Source organism: Rissa tridactyla, chromosome 6, assembly GCF_028500815.1.
Source record: "Rissa tridactyla isolate bRisTri1 chromosome 6, bRisTri1.patW.cur.20221130, whole genome shotgun sequence".
Taxonomy (NCBI): Eukaryota; Metazoa; Chordata; class Aves; order Charadriiformes; family Laridae; genus Rissa; species Rissa tridactyla.
The window spans coordinates 24,911,993-24,930,151 of NC_071471.1; the positions used below are offsets into that span (position 1 = coordinate 24,911,993).

The 18,159-nt window shown below is 36.2% G+C and overlaps 1 protein-coding gene across 4 annotated transcripts in view; it reads right to left on the reverse strand.

Moving 5' to 3' along the window:
• SLC9A9 (solute carrier family 9 member A9) overlaps nt 1-18,159 on the reverse strand; it is a 208,555-nt gene that overhangs the window by 156,629 nt on the left and 33,767 nt on the right. For all 4 annotated transcript variants that reach the window (XM_054206426.1, XM_054206424.1, XM_054206425.1 and 1 more), the window contains exon 5: nt 2,857-2,972. In XM_054206426.1, coding sequence (XP_054062401.1) covers nt 2,857-2,972 — 116 coding nt within the window. The remainder of the gene's footprint in view (nt 1-2,856; nt 2,973-18,159) is intronic.

Below are 18,159 nucleotides of genomic sequence, written 5' to 3' on the forward strand. Positions count from 1 at the left end.
TCTTGAAATGAGAAACCTCTTCTGCTGAAAATGACAAATTATTGGAAGGCGATATTTGCTGTAAAATAAATGATTCACTTGAAAGTAACCTTGCTTTGTCCCTAAAGTTTCTACTTTTTCTTTCTAGAGATGTGAGAGTTTTTTGAGGCATCCCTAAGTATCACAGATGTTTAGGGATAACAGTCTATAAAGCAAAACATAGTCCCAAGTATATTTAGTCATAAATTCATTCCTTAAACTTAGTTCAAGTGCTGGTTTCCTAGATAAGGGAAACCCTAGCATGTAAGAGGAATTCTTCTGAACTAATTTCATGCAAAAATCTCTGTACTAAAGATCTTCAAATACCCTTCAAAACTAAAACCTACAGAGTGGTATGAGATTATTTCCTTCTTTTTAACAATATTAGCAACTTTTAGCTGGCGTGCATTTGTTTACTGCCCTTGTAGTAAAATTCTTTATTTAACATGTAAACATCTACCAGTCATCTTTAGTCTTACAAATAAGAAACTCAATCAGAACAACTTCTGTCAAGTCAACAGCTCAGTTTTTAACATCTTTTGAGACTTAATTGCTTTCCACAGCCAAGGGAAATTAAATCTTTTTTTGAAATGAGCTTATAATCCTACAAGGTGAAGAATTAAATGAAAAATCAGGTAGCAAATCTGACAGGAATTTATTATTTCATCTTAAGACAGTAATTTATTATTCTATCATGCTTCTATAACACTAACAACATTTTACCAAAGATTTCTTTATTTTTTTAAAGCTAGATATCACATATAAAATCATTAGACTGATTATTTTATACTCTAGGATGTATCGGTCCTCCAGGGGACCATATTTTAACTGATTTTGGAATTCCAATGAGCTCTTTACATGGCTTGAGTTTATAATTCGTTAGCAAATCCTACAACACAAATATTTTCATCAATGTCTACTGTTAAATTAAGAAAAAATTTCAATCAAAGTTCTCTAAGTCTTTGAGGGACTAAACTTTACAAATAAAATTAGTGAAAACATGAAACAGCTTAGAATATTGTGAATAGATAACAGAGGAAGCAAGACTGACCATTAAAAAACCTCTTGGATATGCACAGACACTCTACATAAGCAGAAGAGTAATTACAAACACTATTAATCAATGATAGTTTGTCACACTAGAAGTAGTTCTCTCAACTGCAGTTTTCAAGCTGATTTAAAAATCTGGGAGAAGTAATCCTTTTCACTTCTCATTCCTTCCAGCACAAGAGGAGCCTCTCTTTTTTTTCCCCTCATGATTGTTCCAGATTAATCAGTAGTGATTTAATACTATTATAATCAAAATCAGTGCATTTGTCTTATATACTTCTCCTCATAAGTCAACCCGTTCATTTGTGAAACTAAATCGTATTGGACTGGAAAATGGGAAAAGAAACTAAGCCAGCTGAAAAACTCTATTCATAGCACAATCAAGAAATGTACTTGGAAGCTGTAAGCAACCTTTTATTCCATAAGCAATTTATTTTCCTAGTTTTTCGTTGTGCTTTCAGTTTCTGTGTTTTTCTCTTGCTCTGAGGATAGGCTCCAATCATGTGCTGAATCTTATTAATGTACTTGGACGATTTTATAAGTGGCAGCATATTGGATGCTTGGATTAATTTGAGAATAACAATTCGATGCAGCTTTTACAGCAATCTTGCAACAACCAGTTTTGTGGAAATAAATTGTTATACACCATATTTTTAAACCATCAGAATGATAAATCACAAGCTCAATGTCTTTTGTTAAATATTGAGGGTTCATTTAAAGAATGGAACAAATTTGTAGAACAATGTTGCTTTTTGTCATTTCTTTTAATAGCCATGAATTTGAAAGATTTATTCATAAGTTTCTCAGAGAGGCTTCTCAAGGGTAGTTAACACTAATGCAGCATGTCATGTGCATCACCAAATGCCTTCTGTCCCACTTCCTGTAACAGCTCAACTGAAAATTTTGCAAAAATCCAATGTACCCTTGCAGTCCTTGTACTTTGTCTCTTTGTACATAACGTATCAAAAAATCCTTTTTCACTTCCTCCTTCACTATTGTCCCACAGCTGCAAAAAGCAGTACTTTCCTTTTCATATCAGAGTACTCTGATATTGACATTTTCAATGTAACAAAACCTGAATAAATCTATAAACTTGGCTAACTTTGAGGTTAGCCCTGTTTTGATTAGGAGGTTGGACTAGAAGACCTCCAGACGCCCCTTCAAATCTAAACGATTCTGCAATTCTGTGATTCTAAAATTCCCCGAGTCTGTTTCCCAGATTTGGTATTTACTGTAACTGTAGGCTTTAAATCTCACCTGCAAATTCAAGTCTGGTATTGTTAGACTATCTTTTGGTATCTGTCTTTGTATCTATCTTTTAGACTTGTATTTATCATGAAAAACTGCATTCACATTGTAAACCGATACCTTATAAACCTTATATGGCCAAATCTGAAAGCTATGTTTCCCATATCTTTAACCTGTGTTAGATCACACATGAATGCAATGTCTAAATTATTAACCATGAGGCTCCAGCATTACAGCAGTTTTCACATCAGCAATGACGAGACTGGTATCCTGAAGACTGGAGAACAACATTTTTCTAATCTCCCCAGCAACTTCATTCATATAGTTTGTGAGGTAAACATAGGTAAACCAGTTACTAAAACAAAAACTAGGGATATCGGGAGCCAATTTGACTTATGATTGTCAGAATATCAAACATTTAACAGCTATGGGAATAAAAAATCAAAAACAGAGATTTTGAACATTTCTACGGCACACGCAGTTGCTATGTCTTATTTACTCTTCTGACTTTTGAAAAAGTGATTTATTTTAAATGGTTACCTGGATCTGTGGCAGACATCAACGATCCAAAAAATAAACAGTCAGTGAAGTGGAATTCCCATCCTTTTAACTGGCCAATGTGTAGCATGGCCTTCACAAAACCATACATTATCAACCTGTCAGGGGAAAGATAAGACAGGCATGCAGACAGAGTATATAACACTTATGCTTAATTTACAATATTAAGCAGATTCTTATTCTCTTCAGCTTCTTTTAAATAACTGTATCACGTGAATACTGAACATAAACTGCTATCATATAAGAATTCTATCTCCTATTCAACTGTTCAAGTACTGCATTGAAACATCACAGACAATTCCAAAGCAAAGATTTTTCTGAATTATTGTCATTGGCTGGTAGCAGAGGACAATGCTTTTAGCTGTTTATTTTTCAAAAAGAAAGGTAATGTAAGCTTAAGACGACATTATTAAGACTAATTTGTCTAATGCTGTAGAACATTTAAACAAAGGCAGTTCTATTATCAGCTCTGTGGCTTGCTCTAATATTTCTAAATGAATTGTTTTATTCTATCAGCTTTTAAACGTTAGCTGTATTCCGAGTTCCAGATAAGGTCTCCAAATGAGACAGATATTTGACAACTCACAATGACAGTAAGGCAAGAAAGTCACACTTCAAAATGCACTGCTAAATCCTCACTATTTCATAGGAAATGTTAAAATTGGTGTATATAACTAGGTAATGGTATCCGAGATGTGCATTTTAACAAGAATCTTAACATATGTTAAAAAAAGCAATTCACTTGGTAGAATCTGTAGTAATTTAATTTTTGTACTTTCCCAATCTAGTTATTAAAAAACCCCATGGTGTTCAGTACCTTTTCGATAAACACAACGTATAAATTGACAACTGTGCTCTTCTAATTACAGACTTTAAAAAATTGTTTAAACAGAGTTATATGCATTCACATACTTAGCTACATTTTGCCCTCAGCTATACTCCTAAGATGTTTCTGAAGTCACGTAAGTGCAGAAGATCTGAGTGACAGATAAAGTGCTACTAAACAATCAGCCTGAGTTAATTACGAATTGTTTTCAGATACTTTACCAAGCTGTGGATTTTCTGAAGTATAGTAACCTTATTACATTGAGAAGGAAGCAGATAGGTCACCACAAAATTCCCCAATGGTTCGAAGTATTTGTGTATGTATTTACATAAGCTGCCTAGCAAACAGTTAGCCACCAATTGTTCTAAAACAATTTATCCAGCTGTGGGTCTCCTTGATTGATGAGCTCACTTTCTCTCCATTCCCAAAGAATAACGATTCAAGACCCTGCAGTGAAGTTAGTCTTTTTATCCCCAGTATAAATATGTTTGCTTTAGGGAATAAGTTCTTCAAAAACTGACTGTGGTGCCGCTGTCCTGATTTGCGATTGTCTCAAAAGTCACAAGTAATGGAAGTGAACATATGCCTGCCTTTTAGAAATGATTCCCCAAACCTGCTTGCGGTTTTGACCAGAGTTACTCTTCTGACTCGGTTTAAAATATTTTAAAATAATAAATAAAATGAAGTTTTGACTATCTGGTAAACGTAGTCATGATAATTCTTTAAATACCCAGTGTAAACATCATCCTGGTCTTTAGCATTGTTTCTTATACATTACTAAATATTTTCAGTATGTCTCTGCTTACTGGATGTACAGAGTTGCAGATGAACTGGACAAAATTGGATTCAGGAGTCTTTCACTGACAGAGGAGGTTTGCCATACAGTTTAGTACAGCAGAAGACTCACAGAACCTGGTCTTAGTTCACATACCATTTGGTTCTTGGCTGCACTGAAAATGGAAATAAAACTGAAGAACGGACTAAACAATGGTGCTGATTTGGTCACTGAGATGTTAACCCTTGTCCAAGAGATAAAAGAGAACTGCAAACTCAGAATATTGTGCTATTAAAAAAAAAATAATAAAAAAATTCATGAAGTACTTAATACATTTTGGTAATGCCAAAATGGCAAAGGTCCAATTTTTCAAACATAAACCCAACTAAGTGCAGACATTTGGATTATGTGAGAAACTACTGGCCTAAATAAGCCACATGAACCTGTACTTGTACCTTCTCCATCTAACACGTATGGAAACATGCACAGAAATAATTTCCTATTGTAAATTAACTTTTAAAACACACTGGTTTATCTTTTCTTTAAAAGCTGTGTATTTTTAATGAAGGTAATACATTAAAGTAAATAGTAAATAACTTATAAGTGATTTCTCACTAGACAAAGCCATACAAAATGCAAACCCTCCTTCACTTTAAATAACTATATTAACTTTAAAATAATGTTAAATAACTTTAAACCAGAAATAATTTATTTTGTTTTCAATTTTAATTTTATAGTCATCTCAATATTTGGTTTCTTGTGATCTCTCAAAACTACACAAAAAGTTCATGTAGAGGCTATTTTGAAAACTAGAAATCAAAGGGCAGTTCTGCACTGGGGGGAAGTTCTCTGAGGTTTGTAAAATTAGCAGAACTATGGCACCTTATACCAGCCAAGAGTTTGCTCTCAGGAAAAGAATTTAATAAATTCGCGGTCATATAGGATATACTCACGCATCCACTTTAAAAATGGGAATTTACCTTGTTGTATTTTTCTAGATATATCACAAGCTGTGTATGTCATGTCTTTAGTATTTTTTAGATTTACATTTTAAATACAATTGCTTTTATTATCCTGCACGTGACATCAGATCCTGTTCTCAGTTTTACAGATTAGAACGAAGATAAATATCATTTCTAAATCACAGGAGTTACTCTGCATTTTAGACTGTTAAAGCTGAGATCAGACTCTAACCCTGCGTATTCCAGCTTGTAATTTTTTATTATTCAAAAAAGTCACTCTGGCTTTATCATTGTCTTCAGTGACAGTGATTATTCAGGTGACACAGTCTAATACACAGTCAAATTTAAACAAGAAAGCAATTTATCTATGAGAAACATTAATACCAACTCTTTTTAGAGAACTAGTTGATGATGTAGTGTAACTTTTCCACTATATATTGAAAAGTTGGATCTCAGCTGGATACTTGAGCTCCCAATGATAGTGATATTAAAGATAATCCAGTATTACACAACGTAAGTGTTCTTGATGGAAATCCAATGAGGAAAGCATGCCCCAATGACAGCGGGACATTAATCCCAAGGAAATACCCTGCACTGATGTTCCTATTGCTATTATAAACTAGAACTAAAAAAAATAATAGTCTTATTGATTTTTAGGGCTGCTGTCACTTCATTTGATATATCTAGGTTATTCTTAGCAAGTTTACACTCACCAAGTTTTAGCAAATCTGATTGCTTTATTCATCTTCAACAATCCATTTAATATACATGTTAAAAAAATCATTAAAATATCTGTTAAAAAGTTGTAAATAAGTCAAAGTGTCAGTGACTCTGCATTTCCTCCAGAATGTTCCTGTCCCACTAGAGCACATCCCCAACCCAGTGCTCACTGTTGTCACAGAGTAGGCTATTGACACAAATCAAGTTAACACTATTAGCAGCTCTGAACCTGTTTAGTAGGACGGTACTTCCATCTTTCCTGTCTGTAAAATCATCTTTTTTACTTTACTTTTTACTTTTTTACTAACCTAGAATGCTAAATTTTCTTTTCTATTCTTTTAGAATATCAGAACTGAGATCTTCAAGGCTGTATAAAGGAAATAGAAGCCGAGTTGCAAATCAATGTAACCCTAATTTCCAATGTGGCTTTGAAAATCTTAATTTAAAACAATCTTAACTTAAAATACACTTGCAGAGTAATTTTATTTCATAAGCTTTTTTAAATCTTGTTTTTAAATCTATATTGTAAGTTCTTTGGGAAAGTGGTTGCCCCTTAAACTATGGGACCTTTACCTCTGTGTTCAATGTGATACTTCTCTGATAATTACTACAAAGTAACTGCTATTTTCTGTATATGTCTAGCTTTTGCATTTGTACTGCGAAGTGTGTATCATTTAGAATACTGTATTATTTGCTTGAGATAGCATTCTTTTATTTTCCCAAAATGAAGTGGCAAGTAGCATTCTGTGTAACAAAAAGAATGAGGCACAGATCTATGAAAGGACTTAGACGGGAGACTTCCACGTATGTTGAAAATCTAAATCCTCAGAGCTGCTGCCTTAGAGCCCTATTACACTTTATTTTCACCCTCTTAAATCCCAAAAGGTCTTTTTGGGGTGGCTTGTCCAGCACTAGGTAATGCATGTACTGGCTGCCTGAAGATCCTTTGGGATTCACAAGCTAGTGAATGACAGGTCTTGCCAGTGAGGTCTGTTAGAGTGATGCTGAGACCTGGCCCTCACAAAACCCAAAGCTGAGTGAAAAAGAGGTAGTTCCACTTCACAGTCCCTTTTCATTCAACTCAGTTAGAGCAAGATATGTGAGCCTTAGATTCAAAACCCTGCTTCATCTTGTTCATGTTCATTTTTCCTAGATACTAACAACATGCCAGAGAGAGACTCTAGGTTCCCAGTGCCTAGCAGCTGCTCCATCTTGCTTATCATTAGCCATTATTCATTAAACTAAGCAGCTAGAAAGTGCATGAATGTGGAAGTGTGATGTAGTATCAGGCGATTTGGACCCTCATCCCTGGTGACGGAAGTCTGAGCTTGAGCCTACACTTTGAACTTTTATTTTTTTTCCCTGCTCTGTCCCTCCAGCTCTGTATAGGTAACTTGAAGCTGTGAATTCTGCTAGGTGACGAAGTGTCTCAAACCATGTCTTTTTAGCATCTAGGAATATACCACTGTTCAAGGAGCTACACACAATCAATACAGAGCAGGGAGCTGATTTGGAGTTGCTCTACCTCTGTATCAACTTCTTATTGTCATGAATAAATATGCAAATTCAACAATTTATTTGTGTGAGCAGCAACTAGATGATTAGAAACATTATACTTCAGAAAGAAATGGCAAGTAGATCGGTCAGGAATAAACAGTCGCTGAGGACTTCTCAGTTGGACTTAGTGATGATTCGGTACTGCAAGTAATGTTTGTGAATAACTGATTTGGTCATGGACTAAGGAAGTGATCATCCCTTTGTATTCTGCACTGGTGGGGCCACACTTTGAATACTGTGTTTCGTTTTGGGCCCCTCACTACAGGAGGGACACCGAGGTTCTACAGCGGGTCCAGAGAAGGGCAAACTGGTGAGGGGTCTAGAGAACAAGTCTTACGAGCAGCGCCTGAGGGAGCTGGGGCTGTTTAGCCTGGAGAAAAGGAGGCTGAGGGGAGACCTTATCGCTCTCTACAGCTACCTGAAAGGAGGCTGTAGCAGGTGGGGGTTGGTCTTTTCTCCCAATTAACAGGCGATAGGACAAGAGGAAACGGTGTCAAGCTGCACCAAGGAGATCAGATATTTGGAAAAATTTCTTCACTGAAAGGGTTGTCAAGCGTTGGAACAGGCTGCCCAGGGAAGCGGTTGAGTCACCATACCTTAGGGATGTGGTTTAGAGGTGGACCTGGATCTTTTCCAACCTATGTGATTCTGTGATTTGGAATATTAATAAAGCAATGCAATAGAGGAATAAAACTCAGATTAGCTTTACTGCAGGAGACATGACATTTTCTACAACCAAACATAATTTTTTTGAAAGTATGGGGAGGTACCCATCAGGCTAGAGCAAGTATTTTGCCACTTCAAGAGGAAAAGAAAAAAACAGTAATGTAATGAAACACAAGCGAATTCAGAATTTTCCAGATTATGCAAGTCCGTCATTTACCAAGTGCCTCATCTCTAAAAAATGCTACATACAATGTTCTCATTACACAGTAGAGGAGATACTATGTAAACATTTGACTGGCTGAAGTAAGAATCATCTTCTGGGAAACTGACCTTTAGCTACCATAATTTCCAGTACGAATCGGCAAGTAGACCACATAAAATCTCAGTACAATAATGCAAAATAAATTTTAGACTGACAAAAAATCAAAGGAAATAACAGACACTGAAGAACCAGAACAAAAATTCTGCAAGGCTTTAATGATTCTGAGCACCGGGTCCTTACATTTTTGAAGCTCAACTGAATTAAAGCTTGCCGGTGTGAAAAAAGGGGGAAGAATCTCCATATGTAAAAGGTCCAGGTTTTTTACTAGCATAGTACTGCTGCTACTAACCTTTTATTGCCACGTGTTGAGGAAAGGAGTTTGGATGCAGTACTAGATGCAGCTCAACTGAAGCCTATTTTTTGCAAGAGTTTCCTTTAGCAACGGCCGGTTTTAAGAAGGGATCTAAAAAGAGATAGCGAAATTGCTTTGGGGGTTTTTGGGAAGCTCTTGTCAGGAAGTTCTAAGTAGTAAAACGTCTATCCAGCAAACTGCTAGTAAAAGAGACATAATGTGTAGTTTTAAAGTAGAGGCAAGCGGAGCATGTCTGATGCAGAACAGAATGGGAAGGCTGGAGGAGAGATGCAAAGGAAGAAGCTGTCAAGGGACTGGAAGAACGATTTTAACAGAAGCATTGTGAATAGACACAAATGGGATCAGATCTGTGAAGGAAAAAGATACTGGAGTCATCAAGACAGGAAAGATGAAAGCCTGGCAAGAGTTTTAGCCATATAGGTGGATGAGAAAGGCTATATAAGAAACATATCAGTGAGCAGCATACCCAACATCTAAACATTTAACAAAAAGCTGTACTATACCTAAATGCACCTGATAAAAAAAACCCAAATAGCATTTCTGGGAACGCAAGGCAACGTGGTGTCCAAACAAACTCTTGAGAGGGGCTATATATGCATGAACAGTGAACAAAGGGGGACAAGATGACAATGACAAGCAGGGTACCTTTCCATAAGGTAGCTTAGGTACATGTGAGATGAGACAAATACAAGTTGAAAAAAATCCTATAAATCTCTTATGGTAAAAATATGCCTGAATGGTGCAGTCAGGTGAGAAAACTTGTGCTGAGTTTTGTTTCCTAAAAATTCTGGCCAAATCTTCAGCTTGCATAAAGTGGCATCGCAGCACCTACCCCTGTGCATTAGAGCAAACTGAAAGAATTATGTCATTAAATACATATTGGCAGGTTAGTTTATAGGATGCTGTTTCTTTGATAAGTACCTTCATCCTCACATGCAAGCTAATGGGGAAACCTATCAGTTCTAAAAGAATATACTCCTAATTTAAAGCTGTAGGGGACATAATTAGAATGTAACAGAAACTGCTAAGTGAAGATGTACAACACACATACCATATCCTCAACAGACAGCCCCATCTGCCTGATGATTTTATGAGAAGTTGTATTTTCTTCAGTTTTATTATTCATTGTAACATCACTGCTGAATCTCACTGCTAAGGGTCTTTATTATATTAAAGGTTTAAAAGCATAATTCCAGATTTAAAGTGTTTGTGCAGTTATGCTATGTAGCATGAATGAGACTTGTAATTTAAATCTTTCTTGCCAAATGTTTTTGCTAATCTGCAGAGAACTTTCCATCTCATATTCTAACTCCCTAAAGAATCTTACTCTATCTAGACCTGATTATCTTGTAGCCTGAAGCCAGTTCAACATAGCTACAGATTGTAATCATGCAAGCAAAAGATGAAAATAATCTGTATTGCATTTCTTTCTTTTCACAAGAAATAGCAATATTAATAAGGCAACAGTAGCAAAAGTAGATGATTTTATTTTTGCTTATGTATGAGGTAACAGTGATTGACTTATCGATATCACAACAGTAATAAAAAGGCACTAGTTAGAATTTAAAATGTATGCTGAAAAACATAAATAGGAGAGGTGAAAATGAAATACTAATTCCTTTATTCTGATCTTTCTATTTCTATCATACCAATATATTCCTATAACTTTTTCTATACAGCAGAATGCTTCACATCAGATGTTTTGGCGACAGTGATTCGTTATTTCAAAGTGCTCTATGTACTAGTATAATCTCCTTTTTGTCATCTTTTAAATCAGTTTTGTCACCAGAAAGGATATTATCATGAGCTTTTCTTCAATAAATCATTTGCTAGCTAATCAAAGCAAGAGAAAACCTCAGTAAAGTGTCTCAGGTAACACTAAACCAATAATAAATTTACTGTAAGGCATTCTGTATAGATGGCACAAGAAGAAAACCCCTTTGGCTATAGAAATAACTGGAAGAATGGAAAAGAAACTGTCTTTACAAATCCACTGCATACCTAATTACCTGGAGCACGATGACTGCTCAACAGCTGAGTATTAGAACTATATGGATAGCTTTAGCATTTATAGATCTGACTAATGGTTCAGGTGGGGTCTTGGTAGGACATTAGGTGATGTAAGAAGTGCTTTTGCTTAGCATTTCCCAATGAGCAATGGAAAAGATCTACCACCAAGGTTTTTTTTAGTCGTCACAGATTATCTTCTTTTTGCTTCTTAAATCAGAAGTTTTGGTGGAAAGGCCTAAAGGAAAGAAACACACTTTACTTCAGAGATATGATGTATGTGGGTATGAGTAACAAGGGCTGCATTTCAGTAACCATGGTACTATAGATAGCTTAGCTCGTTAGATATTCCTGTGGTATTGGACTTTTGGGAAAGTGATGGCTGTTTAGAGTTATTCAAACGATAAGCAGATACTGAATGTGGATGAAAAAAGGCCAGCCCAGATTTCTGTATCAGTCAGTTTGGGGGCCACTGGTAACAGAAAAAGTGAAGAGAACTGAAACACGCTTCAAAATATTTCTCTTAGGTTCTGCGATCCACCTTTATTGGTACAGGACCAAAGCAAGAGACTGTCCTTACACTGAAACTGGGAGAAATCAATGGAAACACATGCAAACATACCCAGTCATGGCCTTCAGCAAGGTGCATGTATGAAAGATGCTGGCAGAGGCCAGTGCTAGTCTGTCACTGCTGTATCACGGAAAGCAAGCTCAGGGGTTACTGTGTTTGCTGGAGCTGCCCCCTTTGCTGTATCTCAATTGCAAGGCCGTCATGCCTGAGTAAGCCAAGTCCTTTGACTTTAGGAAAGACCAACCCTACTTGTGTTTGGTGCTTTAGGACTGGCTTGAATGAGACTATGAGGAATGCCAGAGTGGTTGGAAAGCCTGACTGCGTGAGCCTTCGCTTACTTAAAAACAACCTCCTACGGAGTTGTGCTCAAGAAGGTAAAGAATTGCTACATGTCAGTATGAATTTCATTTTGGTTAGTCTTCTGTAGTACATTTGACCATGGCAAATATCTATTGGGATATAGAGATGCTTTCCTTTAAAATGGAAAAAACATTTTGCCCAGGTTCAAAATTTCAGGATGCAATCCTAGGTTTTGCTAAGTAACGCTAACAAGGTAGCAAAAGTAAGTGAGGGGTGAAAAAAAGAGAGTAAGGTCTGGACCTACATGAGCTGAAAAGTTAGTTGAGGTCACCAAACAGCCAGAAACTGTCAAGAAATGGTATTTCAGGTTGTCGTTTTTTTAAAAAAAAACCACCTCTTTTTTCAGACTGACTTTCAAATAGCCCTTACTGTGCGATAGTTTTACAACATTTTGCATCAAAGACATACAAACCAATTCACCACAGCTCACAACTGCACAATATTATTTAATGTGTTTTTAATATTCCTCTAATGAGTATAACACAGCTTTAAGATCCCTGTGTTCCTGAGCTCCATTTAAATCAGAGACATTATGCATTATATACATAAAAACCTGAATCTCTTTGCAATGAAAAAGCTGCACTTGATCTTTGAGTGATGACTAAAATCACATAATTACTTGAGCGAATGAGCCATGAAACTCTGTCAACTGTACTGTGTCCAAATCATAGAGCCAGTGAATATTTTATTGCACTACAAAGATTTAAATATTACATCAAGATTTACTTGACTCAGTATTATTAATTGAGAGAACCTCCGATAGATATTGAATAATTGTGAATCTTACATGCAGATTTTGAGACGGATACCCTCATGAGAGTAAAAATAAAATCTACAAAAATCAGACATAAATATAAGATTTTCCAGATACAATAACGGCAGTTTATTTAAGAAATGCCTAAATCACCGTTGTACAGAAGGTGATGGAATTCTAAGAAAAATATTAGTGACACTGAGAGACTTCCCTATGAAAAGAGAACTGTGAAAACACCTAGTTTACAGAGGGAAAATTAGATAGTGACAGTGTATTACCTACAGGAGTTGAAAACATTGTAATTAAATAACAATTATTCTGAGTTCTCAGATTACACAACTGTTGTCACATACTGCACTAAAATAACAAGTCAGTCAAGGAGTCAGGTAAATCAGATTCACTAATTAATTAGCTAATTTATTCAGTCAGCAATGAATTCAGTTCACCAATGAGTTACTTCAAAGATTAACATTATTATAGCAATTATACATGCAAGGTTCTTTCTTTACATATAAGATGTTAATATCCTGAAGAATTTAGCGTGGTCAAAACATTCAAGAATTTTTGTAAGTTCAAGAAAACCTGTTGCAACCAATTATAAAATTGCCATCTATAAGTGAAGTTTCTGGTTCTCAGCTGAGTGAGTGCTTTGTATTCTGAAACGTGAAGACCCCTAATCCCATCTCATTATCAATATAAATGTCTGACTTTATTAAAGACTCTGCTAAATCCATGGCTTTAACAACATCTGATAGCATTAAGTATCACGGATTAGCTACAGACCAAGAACAAAAGTTTGTATCAGTTTTCTTCACCTTTGATCAGCTTCAAATGTGCTAACCTTTAATATCATTCAGTATCACCTCATTATTATATTGACAGAGGGATATATGAGGATCATTTTGTCTTTTCTTTTCAACCTCAAGAACATTCCCACTGTCAAAAAAAACTTTTATTTGAGTTTTCTTCAGAACTCCATGTAACGGCAGAATCCTACTTTCAGAAATAGGTTTCAGGACAGTTGAGAACATTAGTATAAAAGACCTGTCTAGGGAAAGTCTTCAAACCTTGAGGACTTAAATGATTAAAAAGAAAAAAAAAAGTCTGATTCAGCAGAAATTCAGAAGAAAAGTATTTTGAGTTAAGAAAGTTAGCAGCAATAATGTTTTGAACTCCTTCTCCAAGTACAGAAACATTGCTAAATACTAATGTGTGACCAATCTATGTGGAAGACAGACTCATGCTTCTGGTTATTATTCACTCTGAACTAATTCACAAATAATTCAGCTATTCTCTAAATTTCAGAACGAAAACCCCCCCAAAGATTCTGAAACAGCAATATTTTTGCCCCCCTTTTAAAAAATAGTGTAAATATGGAATTTTACATATAAAATATTACAATATTTTCATTTAGAATTTGCCATCAAAATACATAAAACCCATGATCTTATGTTTGCAAGAAACCGTTACAGTCAGTTTTCACAGGAGCACCTGATTTTCCCATTAAATGAGCTTGTATTACCATTAAAAGATAATTAGGATCAGTTTGTGATTTCAGAATAATGTAAATTAGATTAGAGAATAACCTGCTGTAAAATAGGACATTAAATGAACTATAGAGAAATTTGTTTGAAACCATTTTAGCATTTTTATTGGATTAACTCAGCCAAATTGTGATACAAGTGCACAAGAACAAAGAAAAGAGGAATTCATACCCGCACCATAAGTAGAGATTGTCAGGTACCCTAGATGGACATTTAACTTATAGTGCAGTTTTGAAATGTAAAATATATTTTTTGATTGAACAGTTGAATATTTTTAGGATAGACAGGGACCTTGTTAAGCTTTCAGATATCTACCTGGGCTTGGTTCAATCTCCCATAGGAATACCGGGCACTTAAGAATATCAACCCTAAGTTTCACGTTTCTAAGTAAGGGTGTGGTTATCTCTTGGGTCATGGTTCAGTCTTGTGCCAGATTTTCTTCCTTAGTATTTGAAATCCAAAATTTAGACCTCTGAAAGTCTCAGAATCTCTGTAAGTGTGTAGACAGGAAAAGAAACTCGTCTAACCTTTAAGAAATATTTTAAGTTTGGTTTTATTTTTTAAACAGCATCCTTGCTACAGCAAACAAGGATGGAGGAGAGTGACAAGACTTCTTGTGTCCAGGCTAGATGCTCTTTCTAGGGATACAAGAGTATTAATGTGCAATGATGTTCATTGGTCAAGTGGAAAACGCAATTTTTTTTCTTGGGAAAAAAGATAATTAACTGAATGACAGGCATACAGATAGGTCTAATGTGACAAGAAACTACTATGATAAACTTTAGGAACCTTCTAGGACAGTAAATAACTTCTCAGGGTGAAAGTATTTGTCCTAGTATGATTCAGCATGAATCAGCAGGACATGAGCTTCCAAACACCGTTACCTAACTTGTGGCAAACAGGTGAATGACAATGCAAATGAAAACCTCCTGTCCACGCTACCAAGAATGTACTAGATATTCAGAGTGCATGCTGGTTTTTGTCAGATCTGGACCATACCAGAGCGATCCATAAACTTCTGCCTCACAGGCTTTAACCCTGTAAAAAGCCCTATGTAAAATTTTTTTCTTCTGTTAACGGAGTTCATATTGCACGAACCCCAACCACACAGCAGTGCATTCTGTGGCTCTACCCTATACGCATGCTATACCTATACTCTATATCCTGTACCCAGGACAGGTCCTGCTTAAGGTTAGGAATTGCCAGGAAATTTGGTCAGTTATTGCTAGTAGAGGCATTAGGTGGAAGTTATTACTTATTCCTTCTGGTTTGTAGGATACAAACCTATAGGATCCTGTAGGATATATGACTGAACCTCTAGCATAAATCTACAGATGTGTCAAGATCTACTTCATTCCCTCTCCAGTTTTTCATTTCCTTTCCCCTCCAGGCAGAACAACTTTCTAAAGAACTGTATTTTATTTTACTAGCACTAGGATCCAATTAAGAAGACTTACACAGGCACAAGTCTGATGTATAAAAGTGAGTTTTACTACAGCATTTCTGAACAGTTTGAACGTTCTGAACAGTGGAAGCAACATCTTTAGGACAGATTGACTTGATGCGTCTCATGAAGGGCACTTTTCTAAGCTCCAAGGCTTGCACTTGCCTAGTTACAGGACATGCTATTCCCATTGCAGGGTCTTCATAATGGTTGTGTGTCTAGTTTAACAAATAAAATTTCCCATTCTACAGGACAAGGTTTGACAATCTTTAAAATCTAAAGCTACTGCTGTAGCTTTTAGTTGAAATGATTAAGTGGAAAATTGCCTTAAATGTTTCCTGGGTGAGGCAAATGAATGATAATTAAATTGATTAACTGGAAATGCAGTTGTAAGGTATTGGCTGCTTTCACATGGAAAATTTACTTTGTAAATATATGAAGAATAAATGTTTTTGATGAGAAAAGATTGAGAGATTTATATAACAGATTTTGACTTTGGAACAGCTTTAACATAGTAACAGTGGATTACAGGGGATATAATTCTCAAATGTGTATGTAAAAAAACAGGGGACAAGTAACTTTTGCCTAACTCATGTGAATTACGTCAAATTAAATACAAACATGAATAAGGCAAGGATATGGGATTTGGCTGGCTGAAAATAACACTAAAAAACTGTTGTGGCTCTTTTTCTTCACTTGCTCAGATGAAATGTCACTCCTAGACACTGATTCCTGTCAATAGGGTGTAAATGCAGAGTAACTGCATGAATAGCTTTGGACTTCCATCGCTATTCACTGGGCATGACTGCCAGGCCCTGGCACTGCTCTGAACACGTCTTGTATATTTTATTGATCTTTGAGTATTTAAAGAGCTTGGAGAAAGAGTTCCCTTTTCTAGCCATGAACAATTCTGTCAGATGAATCATATAAACATTTGCCTATCAGTAAACCAAATCCATGTGATATAATGCTTTATAAGACACACACTATTTACTAACATAAATGAACTGATAATAAAAAGGAGGAAAGCAAACTCCCCCTGTGAGAAAAGGCTGATTATTTCATTGCAAGTTACACTTTTGGGTTTTTTTTCACCAAGTCTATGACAGCTGATGGAATGACTGATTTTCCCTTTACGTGGTATATTAGGGCTCCTTCGGCTGAAGAACGGCTATCAAGGAGCGAGCAGAGCTGGAACTTAGGAGTAATGAATAATCTGTCCCCACCTCTAGCATGTCCATTGCTCACACGAGCAGTGTGACAGTGTGCCAGTTCTGCGCTGTTCCAGCCACTTCATTTTCCTATAGGGATCTTTAACCTGGTCAGGTTACAACGCTTCTGTGCTTGGGTAATGGAAGACGCTGTATCAGACCTGAGAACTGTGTACTAAGCGTAAACTGACCTTAAATTTCTAGGTTTGTGAAGACAGAACGCTACTACTGATTGTTAGAAAAGCAGGTGCAACTTACTCAGATTCAGGGTGCATTTATAAATATGTGTCACATTGTGCAGTTATGTTTGCATCAGAATGTAGCAGTCGCTCAATAGTGCCTCTCACTCTGATAAAGCCTGTGGAACAGGGAACAAGAAATACAGCCTACAATCAAAACTGCACAGGAAGCCTGTGTGAGAATGAAATGTAATTATTATAGCTAAAGCTCGTAAGGAGATTGGGCCAAATGTCACTATTCCTGCAAAAGTGTGCAATGGGACCTTTATACATGCATTATTCACAATTTTACAGTTCTTCTAGAAGTACAGGTACCCTTGCATGTTATTCTGGGCAGTATTCTATTAGAGGTGAAAGGAATATTTACTGAACCACTGACACTGCTATATTATGTTTCCTACACGCCAGCATTGGCTTCAACAATTCTCACCAGAGCCCTCTACTGAGGCCAGGACATGGGTGGAGTTAAGCGGCTATGCAGTAATGTGCTGCAATCAGACATAGATTTGACAAGAGGCTGGAAAATATTTTTCCAGCAATAGGACTGATTAGACATTCACAGCTCGAGCTGAAGCACTGTAGAAATGCAAATAGATTTGTTCTCTATAATGGCAGCAATTACTGCTTTGCTTCATCCTATAGCTGGATCAAAGCAGAGAGAAAAGGACTGACATTTCTGCACACTAGAATTGCTCCTTCATTATTTCCATGCTCCCAGGTTTTTATATATACTGGACAAAGTACCCAAGAATGCACTGCAGAGTAGCCTTTTAGGGATGGAATAATGAGCTATATGGTTTAATAGCTCTTTTCTTGCTCTAATTTCTGTGCCTCCGTGATCTACTCCTTCGTTTCATCACTTCAAAGATCAGAGAAAGATTATATTCCTAAACGAGCAAGACTGAAGAACATTCCCTTCCTGGGAGGACACTGATAAAAGTTAACTGATGTTACATCACTGAGCATAGCCTACTACGAACTATGGTAACTTTTGGTTTTGATATCGTTCAGCAG